The 21,283-nt window shown below is 38.6% G+C and overlaps 1 gene segment (V, D, J or C); it reads left to right on the forward strand.

Moving 5' to 3' along the window:
- The window catches only part of LOC101425274 (immunoglobulin kappa variable 3-20-like), a 62,917-nt gene extending 44,295 nt beyond the window's left edge, over positions 1 to 18,622 (forward strand). Inside the window, 1 exon segment of the V gene segment in view lies at positions 18,279 to 18,622. Within this exon segment, the coding sequence occupies positions 18,279 to 18,622 (344 nt within the window).
- The last annotated feature ends 2,661 nt before the right edge of the window (positions 18,623 to 21,283 follow it).

Consider the following 21,283-nt stretch of genomic DNA (forward strand, 5'->3'; position numbering starts at 1 on the left):
CCAATCTGTGTCATCTCTTGATGGTTAAATTTCATCCATTGACTTTCAGTGTTATTACTTTCAAGGAATTACTTATATTAGCCATATTTTCTTTGGATTTGTGTTTGTCATATGTTGTTTTTCTTTCTCTTTTTGTCATTTTAATTGGTCTTATACTCTCCTCCATCTCTGTCTATCCTGTTTTGTTTTTTATTTCCTTTCTTCCTGCAGAACTCCCTTTATTATTTCCTGAAGGGTAGGTTTATTGTTGGCATACTCTCTTAGTTTTGGTTTATCTGTGAATATTTTGAACTCTCCATCATTTTTGAATGTTAGCTTTGTTGGATAGAGTACTCTTGGTTGGAAATATTTTTCTTTTAGAACCTTGACTATGTCACACAACTGCCTTCTTGCCTCTGTGGTTTAATGAGAAATCAGCACTTAATCTTATGGAGCCTGCCCTGTATGTGATGGTTCTCATTTCTCTTGCTGCTTTTAGGTTTTTCTCTTTGTCTGGCATATTGGATAATTTGATAAGTATATGTCTTGGGGTAGGCCTGTTGGGACTTATGCTGTTTGTGGTGTGTTGTGCTTCCTGGACATGTACACGCATCTCCCTCAGTAGATTTGGGAAGTTTTCAGCCTTTATTTCCTCCAAAAACCCCTCCATCCCTTTTCCCTCTGTAAGCCTTCTGGGATTCATATGATATGTATGTTTGCATATCGGTATTGTCATTCAGGTCCCTAAGTCCCTGCTGAATTTTTTCTATCTTTTTATCAATAAATTCTACTAAATGTTTGATTTCAGATGTCCTGTTTCCACATAACTAATTCTTTCCTCCGCCTCTTCAAATCTGCTGTTATTTGCTGAGAGTGTATTTTTGATTTCTTGGATTGTTCTATTGATCCCCATCATATCCATTATCTATTTGTGCATGATTACAATTTCTTATGTATGCTTTCCAAATGTTTTCTTAATATGCTTAATCTTTTCCTTCACTTCATTGAATTGGTCCATGATACATGTTTTGAGAGTTCTAATTTTCTGTTCGGGGTTCCACTTCTCTTCCTGATTTTTAGTATGTTCATTGGATTCGGCCATGTTTTCCTGATTATTGGTATCATCTGTAGTTTTTTGTTGCTTTCTGGTCATCATTTTATCTTGTTGGTTTTATTCTTTTGATTAGGTTCTTTGACTCAAGGTTGAATTTTTTGTTGTTTTTGTGTGCATGTTAAGCCTTCTCTTTGTCACTTTGTTATTCTTATTTTATTGCCTTTTTGTTGCTAAGTTCCCTTGAAGGAAAATATTAGGGTCAGAGAAAGCAAAAGGCATAAGAAAATACAATATAATAATAGTATTGATAATGAATTTTAGCAGAAAAACCACGTGAGTTCCAGGAGAATGAATATTGAACTCATGTTAGGAGTGTATATTTATAAACGTAAAAAAGTGGAGTACCTATAACGAGATAGTAAACTGAACTTGGGGAGGAATATAGTATGAATTAGAAGGCCAGTGTAGTCAGGAGAGAGAGAAAGTGAAAAGAAAGGACAGTAATAAAAAGAGTGAATAAAAGATAAAAAACAGATTAGAGGTATTGGAGATAAAATGTCCGAAATATCGGGGGGCTAAACAAAGAGAAGTGGAATGTAAGAGAAACAATAACTGATGGAGGATAGAATAGTGTAAAGGAAAGGGGATAGCATTAGTAGCCAAAATCAGTACACACAAAAAGAGGAAATAGAGGGTGAAGAAGCACAGTAAATAAGAATGTTGCCTGCTGCACCTAGCATAAAAGATGAAAAAAGAATTAGAAAAAAGTAAAACAAAAAATTTAAATGTGAAGCAAATCAGAAAGAACAAAAGGGAAAAAAGGACAAAAAGAGGTCATGGGGTAGATAAAGAGGACAGAAAAACAAGAAAACAAATCAACAAAAAAGACCAGATAAGGCCTCAGGCAATGCATCCTCTTTGCAATTGAATAAACTGCTTAGGAGTCTGACCTTCCATTTTCTCCCTTCCTCAATTTCCTCTCTCCCAGCACAGAAGGAAGGTTGCATGAGGGCTCCTGTAGAAAGTTAAAATGGGTCCCTGGTGAACCAACTCACCTCAGAAAATAATGTCTCATAATTTCTTGAGAGAGAGAGAGAGCACCCACCCCTTGCCAGGAACATTAATCATGCTATTGGATGCCTGCAAAGCACGTCCTACTGTCCCTCTCCCTTGTGTGTGCTACAGGGGGGCTAGTTAATTTTCTGACTCCACATTTTCCCAGACCAAGTTTCCTATCCCAGGGTGTTTAGGTAAATCAGGCTCTCTCAGCAGATTTGCCTCTCCTCTTTTCTTATTCTCTCCCCAAGTCAACTGATATGCTCTTCCAAACTTGATAAAAGGGGGAGGAGATGAGAAGATTGAACCTGCACTCCTTGGGCCCCTCTGCACCTCCCACCTAAACTCTCCCACTCCTGGAGTTAGTCTGCTACCAGAAGGATAGTGCAATGCCAAATTTCCATGAATGCTGGACTCAGGAAACAGAACCCAAGAGAATGTGTACTTGGGGTATGTAAGTCTATGAAAGGTGGGTTTCAGGGGTTCAGGGAACACGGGCTTTGGGTTCATACATTTGTGGAACAAAGGGCTTGGGAATGCTGCCACAGTACCAGCAGTTCTCCAGGAGTGCTATGCCCTCAGCCCTAGGGTGAAGGGACTTACCTTCCCATGGCTTCTGAGTTCATTGTTAGAAAGCCACTTTTCTACCTTAATCAAGCACTAATTCTGCTGCAGTCTTTCCAGATCAATGTCCAGACACCTCTTGCCCGGTAGATCCCTGAAACAGCCCTCTCCTGCTTAATTCCCTCACCACACAGCCAGTCCTTGCAAGAGAGATGATGATGGTGTACCTCCTTGGATGCCATCTTGCCCCCCTTCTTTCCTAACACCAATTTGCTATATGTATCTGCTGAAGATTTATATAAGTATATCTGCGAGGAGAGATTTCCTTTAGATGAAATGGGGGTTCTTCTAAATTAATTTTGCTTATCTTTAATTCCATGTTTTTTTGTGAAAGTATGAAATACAGTGACTTTTTTTCTCCATTAGAAAAAAAATGGTTTTGCAAACAGTTCCTTGATGTCTCTTTTTCATCTATAACCTCAGATGCTTACATTAGACATAGTTTGCTTCCAATACTGATTTCATTTTTCATCTTATTTTTAATCTTTCTAGATGGATCTGCTCATGGTGGGTGTCCTCGAGTTTGGCCATGGCCTCGGACTAAGCCATGTCCTGGCCCCACAGCCCATCACACATCCACACCATCAGGCTCAGGGGCACCCCCTATTCTCCCGGCTCCCCAGGAGAATGAAGTGCACACCTGGCAGCTGCAGGGTTGCAGGAGCCCTTGTCCCCCACTGCCCCTCCCAAGGAGCCCTCCCTCCCGTGGAACCCCAGACAACATTTCCAGCATCCAGCCCTCAGGATGCTCATGTGTGATGCTGACCCTATGGCAGTAGTCCCGACTGTGGGACCCTTCTTCAAAGGCAGGTCCTTCTGTGGCTGACCTGGGCCAGGACCTGGAGTCAGTGCTCATGCACTCTCTCTGGTGGCCTGAGCCATACTTGGACAATGTAGAGGCCTGCACGACCACAAAAGTGACACCAAGGGTGTCTTCTTCCAAGTTTTGGAGGCTGTGAGGAAAGCCCCTCCATGCTGGGGGGCTCCAGGCCTTGGTGGTGCCTGGAGTGGGTGCACGTGCTTTTCTGCCAGTCTTCACATCACCCTCCTTCATGGCTCTGGGTTTCCACACCTCCCATCTTTAGAAATACAGCAGCTCCTTGGTTTGGTTCCCTATTTCAGGACTGCTTTTTCTCAATTTAACTACCTACATCTGCAAGTGACCCTATTTAGCATTCTGAGGTTCTGGATGGGCATCAATTCTGGGGGCAGGGGGAGAGAAAAAGCTTCTGAAAATTCACTCTGTTGGAGGCCCAATGTCTCCTATTATTGATACTATTGTAAATTCAGTAAAAACTTCAATATTGAAGACAACTGACCAATGTGTGTGATAATGATAGGACAAATATCCACACAGCAAAATGTGGTGTGGAGAATAGCTTTCTTTCCAATTTAAAAAAGCACAAATGATGAGATTTTCTTTTAAATGATTTTGGTGGAAACTTCTTCATACATTGATCCAAGAAACCTTTGTTATTTGACTCACTGAAAGAGAAACTGTGGTGATCAAAATTTACAAATATTCATTTACATAAATATTGTAATACATATATGGTTAAAATATATGTATAAGCACATTTATCAGTACACACATGAACACACTGAATAACTGAATAGGGACTTAGACAATTTGATATTGAATAAAAACAAAATAATGCATTTTATACTTTCTCTCTTTGCTAGTTATAGGTTAATTTTCAAACATTTTTGAGCCTTTGTCCAAAATGCCTAAAGTAACCAAGGTATCCTCTAAATTAATGAATATTTTGTAAAGAAATCTTGTAAAATTTTCTCTAATTATATTCAAAATTAGTTGCTAATCTTTAATCCCTTTATTGAAGGAAGTGGAAAATTTCAACTTGTACTGTTTAGCGATTTCCAATTAGTAAATGGAAATTTTTCAATCAAGTTGTTATTAAAATATAGAAGAGACAAAAATAAAGAAGGTGGACTCAAGTTATGAATTTTGAGATTCCCTGATTGATAGCTGGAATATTTGGGCTGACAAAGTAGAACTTCCTTCAGTTTGTTAGATGTGAAATATTTGGCACCACAGAAGAGTTGCCAGTTTCTAGAGTCATTCACTTTCTGTATGTTGACCCACATGGATCTCTGAAAAATCCCTGCATTTCTCGCTGCATATTTTTCGGATTCCATGGAAATGCCTATGATAAGATTATTGAGTGTTCACTTATCTTATTTAAGCAGTTAAGGTTGATTGTGCACATGAGGTGGGAAAGGAGAGACAGCAGCACAAATTGACTGTTCTTGAAAAAAAAATCCAATTTAAGAAAGATTCTGAGCAAAATAAATAGATCTAGAACTGTATTCCGTTAAACTTATTCTAGGTCAAGAACCCCTGGGAAATCCTTTTGGTCCACACAGTGGTACACATTCCATGTTGAAGAGTTTGCTTTAAGGTAGATTTGTGTGGACCAAAGGGTCCAATGAGGTCAGGAAAATCAGGAGTCAAAGAATCACTTTTGCAAGTTGTGCAGCTCTCCCTTCCAAAAGGAGATATTGTATGTCTGGAGCAAGAGATTTAATGTCACTCCAGATGGGGTCTGGATTTAGAGTAGTATTATCTTACATGAGCTCATCTTTGGCAGAACTCACTTGGTCAAATATAATGTTCACTCAGTTGTACTGAGATATCTCTCTTCATGTTTTGTTAAATAAATTTTTATTTTTGAATAATTTTTAGCTTCATATATAAGTTGCAGAAGTTGTCCAGAGAGTTCCTGCACACCCTTGCCCACTTCTCCCTAATGTTAGCATCTTACATAATCATGGTACATTTGTCAAACTAAGAGATTGACATTGGTACAAGTTTAATAACTATAATCCAGACTTCGTTCAGATGTAACTAATGTTTTACTCCTATCCAGTTCCCCTTCCAGATTCCAATCCAGGACACCGTATGCATTTGTTTTCCATCAATCTGTTGCAGGAATATTGTGTGACCTTTATAGAAAAATATTTTCATCACTGCTAATGCATTGCTCCCATTTTATGGATAGCAAATTGTTTGTTCTGTACATCAAATTTCTATGCATTTGGCTACAAGTCTCATCATTTCAAGTTTAAAGATTAATTTTGCCTTCATATTAAGAATTTGCTAACACATTACTTTCATCCATTCATGACAAAATTAATTGAGTACATTCATGGGGCCTCTGTACCTATACTGGGGAAGAAGAATCCATAGATTATGTAGAATTGTTTGAGAACCCTGAGGCATGTTTGATCTGGCTCCATGTGACTATCCAGTTTCATATATCACTCAGCCTGATTTTATATCTGCAACAGGAGCACTTGACTTGACTGCCCCCTGGTAAGGTCATGGGGTAGTATGAGCTGTGCCCAGAAATATACTTCCTAAGTTGATTTTATGTATAATTAATTAAGATTTTTTTGGTCATTTGAACAACAGAAGTATACAATAGTAAATAAACATGTAGAATTTTAAATTCTAAAAGAAATGGAAGAATAAGACAGTTTATTTCTTAGATAAAGACCATATGCAACATTCTCATATGTTGTCCCATGTAGAAGGAAGGAGTCATCCATATTTAGGAATCTGTAACTTTTCAGGGTCTTAAACAAATGTGAAGACAGCAGCATGGTTCTGGTCTACCTGGGATGTCCCCAAGTCACTGCCCTCTCTTATCAACAGCCCTGTCAACAATGTATTCGGTTGTCAGAGAATATGGCCATGGAAATCAGAGGAGACAGACCCTGAATACCTTCAAAGCTAGTTCTGTTCTTACTTCTATTTTCATAGCATAGCATTCATCTCTGACCCTGTGGATATGGAATCACATCAGGAAATCATCTGTGGGTAAAAGGGGCATAAAGTACACCACATTGTGTGAGAAGATACAGATGTCAGCATCATTCAACCATGAGCTAAATGGGATGATAATTCTTCTATGTGGATTTATGACTTCCCTTTAAGCATGTGGTTCATTTATATGTATGTATGTATGTATTCTCTCATTTCATCACTAATTAGCAATTTAGTAGGTCAGACTTTTGTGGTTCAGGAGACTGGGTCCTGTATTGATGGTTCTCTTCTCAGGTTGCTACATGGTTAAAATAGGGCTACCTTCTGTCCAGAGCACAGAGTTTGTCTTTCAAGCTCATGGGGTTTGGCAGGAGCCGTTTCTTAGTGGTAGTGCTGAGATCCCATGTCCTTGCGGGCTGTCAGCTCTCTGCTAGAGCTTGCCCGCATTCCTTGACACATGGGCCCTTCCCCTGGATTTCTACAACCAATTTCAGATATATTCTTCCATCTCAAATCCTACTTATATATGAATCTCTCTGAGTTATTTGTCTCTGAACAGTAGAATAAGATTTAATGGGCCTCCCTTCTTAAAGTCAACAGCTTTAATGATATATGCAAAATCATTTCAGAGCAGCACCTGAATAATGTTTCAATAACTGAGAGAAGGTGTGCATATACCAGGGGCCGGAGTCCCCAGGCTCTTTAAGAATTCTACTTAACATAATTTGTTTTTTTTTTCAATTATTTACCAAATATTGAATGGGCCTCAATTGGATCTTTGGCATTGGGGGGGCATTTGGAAAATTTACTTTTTAAAATCATTATATGACTTCTGGGAAGGAGATGATAGGAAAGCCAGTTTCACAGTTGCACTGAAATTTTAGTGGCTTCCCCTGTGTCTGAATCTTCGGAATATTATTTCTTGTAAATTAGCAGGAGTATCTGCTAAAAATGAAAAATTAATTCTAACTATTGTACCATGGATTCTCATAGTACCTAACCTAAACCTCAAACTTTCATCGAGTTAATATTCCCCTCGGATCAGGCCCATTCTGCTTTCACACTCTGTTTCATTAGTATTTCTTAAATATCCAGGATGAACTTTCATTCTCTGAAGTGCTCTTCCCTGTGCTTTGAAGACCACCCCTCTCCTCAATTCATGCATTAGACCAACAGTCACCTACTCAAAGACAGCATTTCCTTACTCCACATTTTAGGTGGCCCCTTGGGCCAGGTACCCTGCATGTCACATTCTGTTTTATCATCCTGTCACCTATGATGTCTTTAAATTTTTGAATGTGTATAAGCATGGAAGGAAATTATATTGCACTGATGCAGGAAACCTATCAAATAAGTAGTAGAAATTTGAGTAAAATAAGGAAACTGAAAAATTTATGTTAAGGGTAGATAGAATATGATTTAAAGTCTGGAAATGAGAATTATTCAACTTTGCTTTTCCTTTTAAAATGTTTCTGACTATTCAGGATGACTCACACTTCCACATAAAATTGATAATCATGTTTTTCATTTACTTAAAATTTCTGTTGGACTTTTTATCAGGATTGCATTGAATCCGTATATCAATTTGAGTAGAATTGGTGTCTTAATGATATTTGGTCTTCCCATGTGTGAGCATGGAATATTCTTTTTATAGTTCTGACACTTCCTAGTCCTGGAAATTGAAGTTACTTTACCATTCTGTGGTACAAGGATATGAAAATTGTTTCGTGTTTTGTAGGTTAGTTTTGAGGCTCAAGAAATCTATATATGTAAAATGTTTGAGCAGTGCCTGGCATCTAGACCAGATTTGAGCACTGTCTTCATTTTCAGGCTTTATAGGTGGCTGTTTCTTGTCAGTCTATTATATCTTGAGTCTTTATCCTAATAAAAATACATCCTCATACCTCAGAATCCTCTAGTTTCTGATATAACATATTTTTCTGCCTGGTGTTTTCCTGAATACACTGCACATTCCTCCTTTTTACCAAGATCACAATAAAGTCAGAGATTGATCTTTAAATCAAAATCACATATACCTTTTTTTTCAATTCTTCACCAAATTTTAATTTACTATTAAGATAAATACAATGATTATCATGTTATGTTCTACTTATCTCAATCTTCATAAAATCTTACTAAAAACATTTAATTTTGTCCTTGATGTCATTGGGACAGCCTATATGTTGCAGCTTTAGTTTCTAAATGCCCATTCATGGACTTTTGCAGACAGGGTATAAATTCGGTGACTTTGTTCAGAACAGATACCCAAACTCCAGTTCTGGAAATTGAGTATTTCATCCAAATGTGTCTCAAGATTCATATTTTCAACCACTTTGCCACCTGATTCTGATATTCAGCTAATCTGAGATGCTGAGAGGATCTAGTTGATTATGTAGTTGGTGAATTTAGAGGGATTGAGTTATTTTGTGAATTCCTCAACCTTCTCTCTTCAAGAATGCCAGAAAAAAGTCTACCTTTTTATAAATTATTGTAGCGTGCTTTCCAGTTTCACATTTGTTCCAATTTTTTTATTACCTAGAAAGTGTCATTAATAGCTACAATTTAAAAAATCATTGTGGTTTTAGTAATTGTTTCTTATTTTTTTTTGCTTCTAGCTTCTGCTATGGTTTAGATAATGACATTCCAGTATAGAGAATAGAGCTGTCTCTCTACCATGTGGTTAAATTTGAGAGAGACCTGTGTCAACCCTTCTGGTGTTCCTGGCCCTTTTCCTTATCACCTTGGGAAAAGACTCCATTTAGTCTTAGAAGATGCTGGCTGAAATATTTGATGCATCTGAAACTCCCATTCTCTTGGGTATACTACCTTGGTCTGAGCTATCTACCCTGATAAACAAAGTTGCCAATTTGGACTAGATTTAAATAGTGGCAAACATTGGAAATTACAGGTTAATTATGGGTTAGGCAAATGTAAAATATTTGCTGGAGAAGAGAAATCAGGAGTCCTGCCAAGCAAGTAATAAAGGGCAACGTAAATCCTCTTGCTAAAGTGGCTCTGACATTTAGTGTAGGGGGTCCATTGTGACTATTTTATTGTTTCCTACCAGCATTTGTTCACAAAAACTTTTTATGCGGCAATAAAAAAAGAAAAAATGAATGCTAAAAAGCAAACATTAATAAATATTTTCCCATTTTTAAATGGGTCTGCCTCTTTTTTTATACTTTAAAAAAGTTTTTAAAGTATTTATATTACAAAAATATCACATTAAAAATATTGCTCCCTAACCATTCTACATTTTCTCACACTAACAACATCCTTTATTTTTGTAGTATATTTGTTATCATTGATGAACACATTTTGGAACTCTCCCACAAGTTATGGATTTTAGTTTACATTGTAGTTTCCACTCTCTCCTGCACAATTTTGTTAATTATGACAACATATACAATGGCTTGCATCTGTCCTTGCAACGTCATTCAGGATGATTCCCATGTCCGGAAAAGGCCCACATAGGAGACCTGTTTTTTCCCTTTCCCTTCTCTCAGAAACTTCTGTGTACACTGCCTCCACCTCAAAGAGAAAATTTCTTCCATTGCTAGAATTGTGTCTGGTTGGATACCAGTGATTCTACTCTAGCCCATCATTCATTCCCAAAGCCTGAGGATGCTTGAATGGTGATGCCCACTCTGCCTCCAGTTTAGAGTGGGCTTAGATCCCATGGGGCAGATGGATGGGACTCTCTTGCTTGCAGTTGCAGACCCTCCTTGCTCCTTGAGAATTTCGTTGTCCAACATCATCTCCTTGTTAGTTGTCCTTGGTGAGTCCAATAAATTGGAGAGTAGGTATTGGTAACCTTTGAGATAAACAGTTACAATTGGCACATGGACGACCCAAAGATTTGTCTCTTGGACATACACCTATTAACTCTAGTACTGACTCTTGGTTCAAATAGAAGGGGTAGAAGAGCCATGTATAGGGAAACCACGACTGAGTCCATCTCTGTCACACTAGGGGGTATCAATTCTAAAGTAGGGCTCAGTTGCAAGGTACCAAACTCCAGAGCTGATTGTGCTGTTTATGGTGTTGGACGTCTCCAGGGTCCTCAGGTGCCCTGCTATTTAAGGCAATATTTACTTGGGCTGTCAATGAGATCCTGTGGCAATGTGTACAAGCATAACCTCTGGAATGACCTCCCAACTCACTTTGAAGTCTTTTAACCATATAAACACATTTCAGCCTTTCCCCCTTTTTGTTGAAGTCTTTTTCCCATTGCATTGCTAGTTGGTGCTCATAGTAATCCCGAGGTGCCAGGGAGACTCGTCCCTGTGACTCCTGTCCCACGTTGGGGGTAGTAATGTATTTGTATGTTGAGCGTGGCTTAGAGAATGGCTGCATTTGAGCCACAACGAGCATCTTAATAATTTCCTTTTGACAAAGAGTAGAAGGTTGGAAAAGTGTAACTTGCACTAAAGGTTTGTTGAAATTTACTGTATGATATGAGGGCTAACCTCATTTAAACCAGAACGTACATCATGACAGAATACTAGCATCTGTATCTCAGGGAAAATTCTTTTTTAATCGCACTATTCCTAACACCAATTTACCACATGTATCTGCTGAAGATTTATTTAAGTAACTCTGACAAATGAGATTTCATTTAGAACAAATGGGGGTTCTTCCAAATTAATTTTGCTTATCTTTAATTCCACATTTTTTGTGCGAGTATGAAATATGAAGTGACTTTTTTCTCCATTAGAAAAAGAATGGTTTCTCAAACAGTTCATTGATGTCTCTTTAACATTAATAACCTCAGATGCTTCCATTAGAAAACAGTTTAGTTCCAATACTGATTTAGCTTTCATTATTTGGCAGTATCTGTCTAGACGGACCTGCTTGTGGGGGCAGTCCTCGAGTTTGGCCACGGCACTGGGCTGAGCCACTTCCTGGCTCCGCAGTCCATCGTGCGGGCTCCAGGGCAAGGTGCTTGGGGCGCCTTCTCTTCCAGCGGGCTGCCCAGGAGGATGAAGTGCGCAGGGTGTGCGGGAGTCCGTGTCCCCCACTGCGCCACCCGAGGACGCTCCCCTCCTGTGGGGCCCCAGAGAAGAGACCCAGCATCCCGCGCATAGGACTCGAGCTCGGGTGTCACGCCGACTCTGCCGCAGCGTCCCCCACCCGGGGGATTCTTCTTCAAAGGCAGGTACTTCTGGGACTGACCGAGGCGGCGCCTGGGGTCGCTGCTCACGTGCACCGCCTCTGGTGGGCCTGGGCCGCACCTGGACAGCGGGGACCCCTGCGCAAGCGCACCAGCTACCCCAAGGGCGTCTGCTACAAAGTCCTGGAGGCCGGGGTTCAAAGGTATGGGGAAAGGCAGGAAGAGATGAGAGGTGGAGGCGTCTTCGGGACATGGAGCTGCCCTGGAGGGTGCTTCAGAGGTAATCACCGGACATTGTAAATCCTCACAGGGCCTACATGATGGAATAGAGGAGAGTATGGGCCATGATGTGAACCAATGTATATGAGGTGCAGAGGTGCCCAAAGATGTACTTACCAAATCCAATGGATGTGTCATGATGATGGGAACGAGTGTTGTTGGGGGGGGGGGGGGGGGGAGAGGGGGGGGTGGGGGGTGGGGTTGAATGGGACCTCACATATATATTTTTAATGTAATATTATTACAAAGTCAATAAAAAATAAAAAAATTTAAAAAAAAAAAAACTATATGTAACCCAGAAAGATATGTTCTTAAATTTAAGCCATTATGTGCGTTTAAGCCCATTGTAAGTAGGACATTTTATGAGACTACTTCAGTTAAGGTGTGACACACCTCGGATCTTCAATAACCAATAAAGGTTTAACTGACAAAAAAAAAAAAAAAAAAAAAAAAAAATCCAGATGTCGAAAGGGCCAGCGCATTCGAGGCTGCGAGGAGAGCCCCTCCACGCCCGGGGGCTCCCAGTCCTGGGCGGTGCCTGGCGTGGTGCCCCTGCCTCTCTGCCCGTCTTCACGCCGCCCTCCTCCGTGGCTCCGAGTCTTCACGTCCCCACCTTAGAAAAACACCAGCCCCTGGATTCAATCCCCTATTCCAGGACGGCCTCATCTTCATCTAACTAATTCCATCTGCAGGGACCCTATTTAGCATTCTGAGGTTCTAGGTGGGCATCAATTCGGGGGGTATGGGGCATAGAATAAACTTCTAAAAAATCATTCTACTGGAGGCCCAATGTCTCCCATTATTAATACTATTGTAAATTCAATAAAAACTTCAATATTGAAGAAAACTGATCGATGGGTGTGGTAATAAAAGGACAAATTTCCGGAAAGCAAAATGTGGTGGTAAGAATAATTTACTTTCAATTTAAGAAAGCGAAGATGATGGGATTTTCTTTTAATTTATTTTGGTAGAAACTTGTTCATATTTTGACTGTTATTCTACTCACTGGAAGAGAAACTATGGTGATCAAAATGCACAAATATTTATATACATAAATATTATAATACATATAGATTTAAAATATATATGTTTAAGCACACATATCTGTACACACGTGCACACATATCCACACACAGAGTAACTGAACAGGAAGTTAGACAAGGTGATATTGAATTTTAAAGAAATTATCCATTCCACACCTTCTCTCTTTCTAACTGTAGGTTATTTTTCAAAAAATTTTGAGACTTTGTTCAAAACTCTTAAACTAACCAAGGTGTCTTCTATGTTAATGAACATTTCATAAAGAAATCTTGTATAATTTTCTCTAATTATATTTAAAAGTAGTTGCTAGTCTTTAATATCTTTATTCAAGGAAGTGGGAAATTTCAACTTGTACTGTTTAGCTAGTTCCAATTGTAAATGGAAAGTTTTCAGTCAGGTTGTTATTAAAATATGGAAGAGACAAAAATAAACAAGGTGGACTCAAGCTATGAATTTTCAAATTCCCTGATTGGAAGTAGAAATATTTGGTCTGACAATTCAAATACATCTTCCTTCAGTTTGTTGGGTGTGAAATATTTGGCACCACAGGAGAGTTGCCAGTTTCTAGAGTCATTCACTCTCTGTGTGTTGACCCACGTGGGTCTCTGAAAAATCCCTGCACTTCTGGCTGCACATTTTTTGGATCCCATGGAAACGCCTATGGTAAGATGAGTGAGTGCTCACTTATCTTATTAAAGCAGTTAACGGTGATTGTGCACATGAAGTGGGAATGGAGAGTCAGCAAAAAACCTGACTGTTCTTGAAAAGATCAAATTAAGAAACAATATTAGCAGAATACATAGATCTAGAAATGTATTCCATTAAACCTATTCTTGGCCATGAACCCCTGGGAAAACCTTTTTGTCTACCCAGTGGGACACATACCCTGGTTGAAGAGTTTGCTCTAAAGTAGGTTTGTTTGGACCAAAGGGTCCAATGAGGTAAGGAAAATCAGGAGTCAGATAATCACTTTTGCGATTTGCGTACCTCTCACTTGCAAAGTGAGATACTGAATGTCTGGAGAAAGAAATTTAATGTCACTCTAGATGGGGTCTGGCTTTAGAGTAGGATTGTCTTACATGACCTCATCTTTGGCAGAACTCACTTGGTCAAATGCAATGTTCACTCAGCTATACTGAGATATCTCTCTTCATGTTTTGTTAAATAAATTTTTATTTTTGAATAATTTTAGCTTCATATATAAGTTACAGGAGTTGTATTAACATCTTACAAAATCATGGTACAATATCCAACTAAGAGATGTACAGTGATACAAATTTAGTAACTATAATCTGGACTTCATTCATTCATAACTGATTTTTTACTCCTCTCTTGTTCACCTTACAGATTCCAATTCCAGCATATCACATGCATTTGGTTTCCATGAATCTGTTGCAGGAATATAATGTGACCTTTACTGAAAAATATCTTGTTCATTGCTAATGCAATGCTCACATTTTAAAGGATTGCATCATATTTCCTTCTGTCCATCAATATTCTATGCATTTGGCAACAAATCTCATCATTTCAAGTTTAAAGATTAATTTTACCTTCATATTAAAAATTTGTTAACACATGATTTTCATCCATTCATGCCTAAACTAATTGAGCACAAAATTGCGGCTTTGTATCTATACTGGGGAACAAGAATTCCATAGATTATGTAGAATTTTTTGAGAACTCTGAAGCATGTTAGATTTGGCAGCATGTTAATTGGGTCTCTTATATCTCTCAGCCTGATTTCATGTCTGCAACAGGAGCACTTGGCTTGACTGCCCCTTGGTAAGGTCATGGGATAGTGTGAGCTGTGCCCAGAAAACATAATTGCCAAGTTGAATTTTGTATAACTAATTAAGATATTTTTGGTCATTTTAACAACAGGAGTAAACAATACTAAATAAAACACATAGAATTATAAATTCTAAATAAATGGAAGGATAAGACAGTTTATTTCTTAGTTCAAGACCAAATGTAACATTCCCATATGGTCCCATGGAGAAGGAAGAAGTCATCCACATTTAGGAATATGAAACATTCTTGGTCTTAAGCAAATTTGAAGACAGCATCATGGTTCAGGTTTACCTGGGATGCCCCCAGGTCACTGCCCTCTTACCAACAGCCCTGTCTAGAATTTCTTCATTTGTCAGAGAAAAGGCCATGGAAACAGAGGGGACAGATCCTGACCATCTTCAAAGCTCGTTCTGCTCTTGTATTTTCATAGCACACTATTCAGCCCTGAGCCTGGGGATGTTGTAACATATCAGGAAATCATCTGTGGTGAAAGGGGCATAAAGCACACCAAGTTGCATGAAAAGAGACAGGTGTCAGTGTCATTCAACCATGAGCTAGTGTGATGCTAATTCTTTAATCTGGATTTATGACTACCCTTTTAGCAAGTGGTTCATTTTAATACATATACATATACAGGTGTATATATATATATACACACACACATATATATATCAGATTTCTTTCATTTCATAAATAATTATCAATTCATGAGATCACAGTTTTATAGATTAGGATTCTGGGTCCAGTATTAATGATTCTCTTCTCAGTTTCCTACATGGTTAAAATAGGACTAACTTCTTCTACACAGAGCACAATGTTCTCTTCCAAGTTCATTAGGGTCGGCAGAATCAGTTCCTTAGGTAGCAGTGCTGAGATCCTATATCCTTGCTGGCTGTCAGCTCTCTCTTCCTAGATCCTGCCCACATTCCTTGCCACATGGTCCCTAGGAACTCCACAACCAACTTCAGATATATTGTTCCATTATAAATCCTATTTATTTATGAATCTCTCTGAGCTCTTTGTCTCTGACCAGTATAGCAAGATTTAACAGACCTCCCTTTTTAAAGTTAACAACTTTAATGATATATGCAAAATCACTTCACAGCAGCACCTGAAATGTGTTTCAACAACTAAGAGAAGGTGTGTATATACCAGGGGGCAGAAGTCCCCAGAATTTTCCAGAATTTTACTTAACACAATGTGCGTGTTTTTTTTTTTAAACATTTACCAAAGATTGATTGGACCTCAATTGGGTCTTTGGTATTGGGGGAGCATTTGGAAAATTTCACTTTTTAAAATCATTATATGACTTCAGGAGAAGAGATAATAGAAAAGCTAGTTTCCCATCTGCACTGAAATGTTAGTGGCTTCCACTGTGTCTGCATCTTTGGAGTGCTATTGCTTGTAAAACGATCCAAAAGTATCTGCTAAAATGAAAAATTCATTCTAAATCTTGTTCCATGGATTCTCATAGTATGTAAACTAAGCCTCAAACTTTCATAGATTTAATGTTCGCCTTGGATCAGGCCCCTGTCTGCTTTCACACTCTGTTTTGTTAGTTTTTCATAATTATCCAGGACGATATTTTCCCAAATCCTGTTCGTTTTCTGAAGTGCTAACCCCTGGGCTCTGAAGGCCAGCCCACCCTCTATTCATGCATTCGGCCAACTGTCTCCCACTCAAAGAGAATGTTTCCTTACTCCACATTTTATGCGGATCCCTCGGGGTCAGTTACCCTGAATGACATATCCTGGTTTATCATCCTGTCATCCGTGATGACTTTAAATTTTTGAACATGTGTAAGAATGGAAAGGAAATTATATTGCACTGATACAAGACACCTATCAATTAGGTAGTAGAAATTCAAGTAAAATAGGCAAACTTAAGAATATGTATTAAATGCAACTTCAGGGAAGAGGAGGGAAAACATGGGTGTGTAGAGCAAACCTGAATTAATTATTAGCATCTTCTAAACACAAATATATGATGCACCAAGAACAGGGTGGATAGTTGATGAGAAGGAATGGCTTTCCTGGTGACATGTGCATGTGCAGCACCATTCCAGAATCCAGGGAGGGGACCTTCTCTTAAGATAATGGGCTCCTAAGGAAACAAACTACCAGAAAATGTACTTACTATTAATTAGAAGTGGAACAATACATGCCCTAGGAAACTCAACATGAAGGAAAACCTCTTAGGAACATTAGGAAAAAAATCTTTGCAGGAAAAATTAAATTCATTAGAGTGGAAGATTTTTTTTATCTATGAAATTGTTAAACTGACCCAAATTTTCTCTTTTCCTCTGACTGTTCGTGCAGAGGGTTGATCCTGAAATGGACCAGGTTCACATGGCCCTACCTTTCCTGAGTAACAGCTTAGCTCAGAGGAGGAAATCTCAAAGAAGCAGGTTCGTAATGGCTACAGAAAAGCTAATTGCTTATCGTGTACCCTCCCAGTAAAATGAATCGTTCTACTTGTTCATAATTTAATTTTCTATGCCTAGAAGTGTTCATGATATTGTTATTTGCATAATTCTGTAAGTGTCATTGGTTTTGGGTAGGAATGAATGAAGAACTGCACGATCAGAATTTGGGAATAGAAGCCATTTTACCTATGACCACTAAGGGGAGGTGTTGCTCTTCAGGTCTGCTAATCACTACATTAATGATTTTAGAGAGTGGTCGACTTAAAGGACCCTACTAAGGGTGACTTGTAAATATTTGTTGACGCATTTCTGGGAGTAGTGTTTGTATTAAGGGTAATACAGAGGTCTTGCTTTGGGTATATTAAGTGAGGGGCCTTTAGGATGTCAAAGAGGAGCTTCAAATATACGTTTAAAATTTAGAATAGCCTGAGATAGATATACAATATGTGAAGTAATCTTAACCTATCCAATGACATGAGTATATTCCACATATGTTTTGGCACCATATTTATAATATTTTATTAAGTTCTGAAAATATACACTTATAGATGCATGTATTCCATTAAAAGATCCTTTTGTTTTCAAGTTGGGTGCATTTGATTTGAAAGAGTAGAATTGGTGATAAAATATTTCATTTTCCAATTGTACTGAATATTGTTGAAAATTGTGGTGTTAAGTTTATTTCTTGTCTTTTGCAAGCATGTGGTTTTATTTCCTGTGGTCCTGGTATTTTTATCTCCTTCCATTATTTATTTTTACAACTCATTGCACAGGCACATTTGACTTTATACTCTCTATTGATTTGCATGTGCTCCTCGGGGACTTGGTTGTCTGCTCAGAGCTCTATTAATGCAGTTTCCCTGGAGATGGGACTTGAGTGCATCAGACAGATGAGCAAGATGATGTCACATTCCCAACTGCTGTTATTCCTGGTGTTCTGGGCCTCAGGTGAGAGGTGTAGAAGAGTATCATCTTGATAAAGTTGAGGAATGGTTTTAATATGCAGAGTGAGCAAACTATTTCATCTAAAGCAGATCTGAATATATATGATAAATAAGAACCTACATTTTGATACATATTTTATAGAAGTGTGATTTAATGTTTGATCTATGTTCTTTTCTGGTTGCAGGTTCCAGTGGGGACATCGTGATGACCCAGTCTCCAGGCTCTGTGGCTGCATCTGCAGGAGAGACCATCACCCTCAAGTGCAAGGCCAGTCAGAGTGTTAGCAGCTACTTAGCCTGGTACCAGCAGAAACCCGGACAGGCTCCTAAACTGCTCATCTATGGTGCTTCCACCCGGGCATCTGGGGTCCCTGATCGATTCAGTGGCAGTGGGTCTGAGACAGATTTCACTCTCACCATCAGCAGATTCCAACCTGAAGATTTAGGAGATTATTATTGTCAGCACGATAACAGCTTTCCTCCCACAGTGCTTCAACCTCGAACACAAACCTCCTCCCCAGGGCTATAGGGCAGTGAGTCTTGCAGCACCAGCTGCTTCCTCCTCAGACTTGAAATTGTTTGCGTCCTCCATCTGTCTGAGAAACCACATCCTTTAGGGGACTGTACCATCGAAATCTTTTTTTTTTATATGGCCAGATCGAAGGACAAGGTGAATAAATTTCTACCTCTTACCCTCTAGGCAAGGGTCTTGTAAACTTTACACCCTGATAGATTGATTCTCTCTTCGTTGTACCTCCTTAATGTTTAAAATTTTACCGTCGTCTTTCCCTATTCCTTCCATCCTCTTCCTTCTTCCCCATCATCCTTCAAATCTTGTCCTTCACAAAATCAAATCCTTGATCCTTTATATTCAAAACTTACTCAATGAAAGGTCATCTTCCTCCCTTACTCTTTCCTTCCCTGGACTCTGTTGCCATCCAGGACTTTCTTAACAGTGTCACAAAAGGTGATTTGATTTGCTACTCTACCATTTTCTTTTTTATTTAGATATTTTCATTTCCTATTACCATCAAACAGTAATTGTGGATGCCTTAATATACTATACGCATTGAAGAATGTTTATGTTATAAGGGATGATGCTCACTCAATGAAATATGTTGATTTAAGTTTGGATATAAAATTTTCCAGTGAGCTTCATATTCCAGTGATTGTCACCCTATTTCTATAGTTCTCTTATCAAATGGATGAAACACCAGACTCACCAAAAATTAAATGTTTTCCATATTGTTACAAGGTCTGTGTTTACTTCATCTTGTTGCCATACCTTTGAAATAACACATACACAATTTTATTCTTTACAACTTTGCCTAATATTTTATGTTCCATCTGTGTAAAAAGGAAAAACAATGCAAAAAGGAATATATGTATATTTGATGGTGTGAAGCAGTATGCACTTCAGCAAAGTATGATGTTAAGGTGGATGCATTCTGTGGGTATAAACTATTATAGGTGAAACTTGTGAGTAGGTCACTTCAGTCCATGCCTGGCCCACTGTGGGTCTCAGTCCATTTACTGGAGTCATTTATATCAGAATGAGATACAGACCAAGAAGGAGAAAGCCATGGCAGCAAGAATCTGAAGCAATGAATCCTGGAAGATGTCGAAGAAATAGGCAAATATCACCCTGTGTCTTGCCATGTGACAGGGTCTAGGATCCCTGGCAGCTGGTCTTTGAAAAGAAAGCATTGCCTGATGATGCTTTGATTTAGACATGTTTCTCAGTTTCAAAATTGTAAGCTTTTAAGTTAGTAAATACCTCTTGCGAAATCTGACCCATTTGAGCCTGGCAAACTAGAACAGTCTATATTCAAATATTTATAGAATAACTGAATGTCTGCCTCCTTTTGTAAAGCCCTTTTTTTCTCTATCTCTTTCAGCTATTCTCATTCTTTCATGGCAACTCTCTTATTCTTCAGCTTTATCAATCTAGAAATGTGTGACAATTTTCCTCCTGAACTTTTTCACCGTTGTCAATTTTCTCTCTAACCATCCATTGGCACTGAAGGAATTCATGGTTCTTAAGCCTGCTGTAACCTGAACATTTTGGATAAACAGTTAACACATTATTGCCAATGTGCTAGTGAATACCCCATACATTCTACTTTATTTCTGAAATTTCTTCATATATACATTGGAAGATGAAATTTAGTTTCACCAAATGTCTCATCAAACCTGAGGAGAATACATCAAATTCTCTTGACACATATAACTTAGAAATTCTTAGAAATGAGAGATATTTTAATCACTGAATCTTTGTGATCCATTCACTGAAGAAATATTTATTAAGTGATTCCTCGGGCAGTTGTAAAGGTCCTTCCTTTCATTGTAGTTGATGAGGAAAAAACACATGTGAAAAATATACACTATGCCATTTCTGAGTGATAGGACAAAAAATAAATCAGGTCTGATGAGGAGATTGTGGCTTAAGAATGAATAGCAATTAAAAGATGAAAATACATCAGTTAACTACTGTCATGTAAAATATCATGCTCAAAACTAGTATCATAAAGCTTAAGCTGGTGAGTTTTTGGTGAGCCATGCAGTCTGCTCATATGGAGGTCTGACTGATTCATCTGGGCCTACTCTTGGTGTATAGTTTTCTGGCAGGTCCGCTGAGGTCTGGCTGATCTAAGCTCAGTTGCCTTGGATTCCCTTCCCATATTCCTCAACTGGCCATCAGCCTGACTTTGGATTGACTACACCACATGTCTTTTACGACTGGCAGACTAATTCTAGCTTCTTTGGATGGCTATTTTCATGCTCCAAAAGATGAAATGAAAGCCCATTTCCAAGTGTTTTGTACCGTGATGGATCAGCTACCTCATCCCTGTGCCTTCTTTATTTAAGTTTTCCTATTTTGACTCCTCATTCTTCTTCCCTTTCCTAGATCCTATTATTGTCCTCCAAATATGATTTAAAGGTATAATCCTGGCAGCTCAGGTTCAAGTTCTCCTCTGGAGGTCTTGTCTGTCACTCTCCCTCCTTACCTACTGGACTCTCTCCAGGCAGGTCCTTCTGCTCAGCTTCCGATGTTTTCTTTTGAAAAGAAAATTTTTAAAGATTGAATATTATCTCTTACTTTTCCTACTTAGGGCTATTCCACAATTTTCTAATCCTACTTATAAGTATGTGCAAATTTCCCCAGAACTTTTCATCTCAAGTATATATT

Source organism: Dasypus novemcinctus, chromosome 17 (genome assembly GCF_030445035.2).
Source record: "Dasypus novemcinctus isolate mDasNov1 chromosome 17, mDasNov1.1.hap2, whole genome shotgun sequence".
Taxonomy (NCBI): Eukaryota; Metazoa; Chordata; class Mammalia; order Cingulata; family Dasypodidae; genus Dasypus; species Dasypus novemcinctus.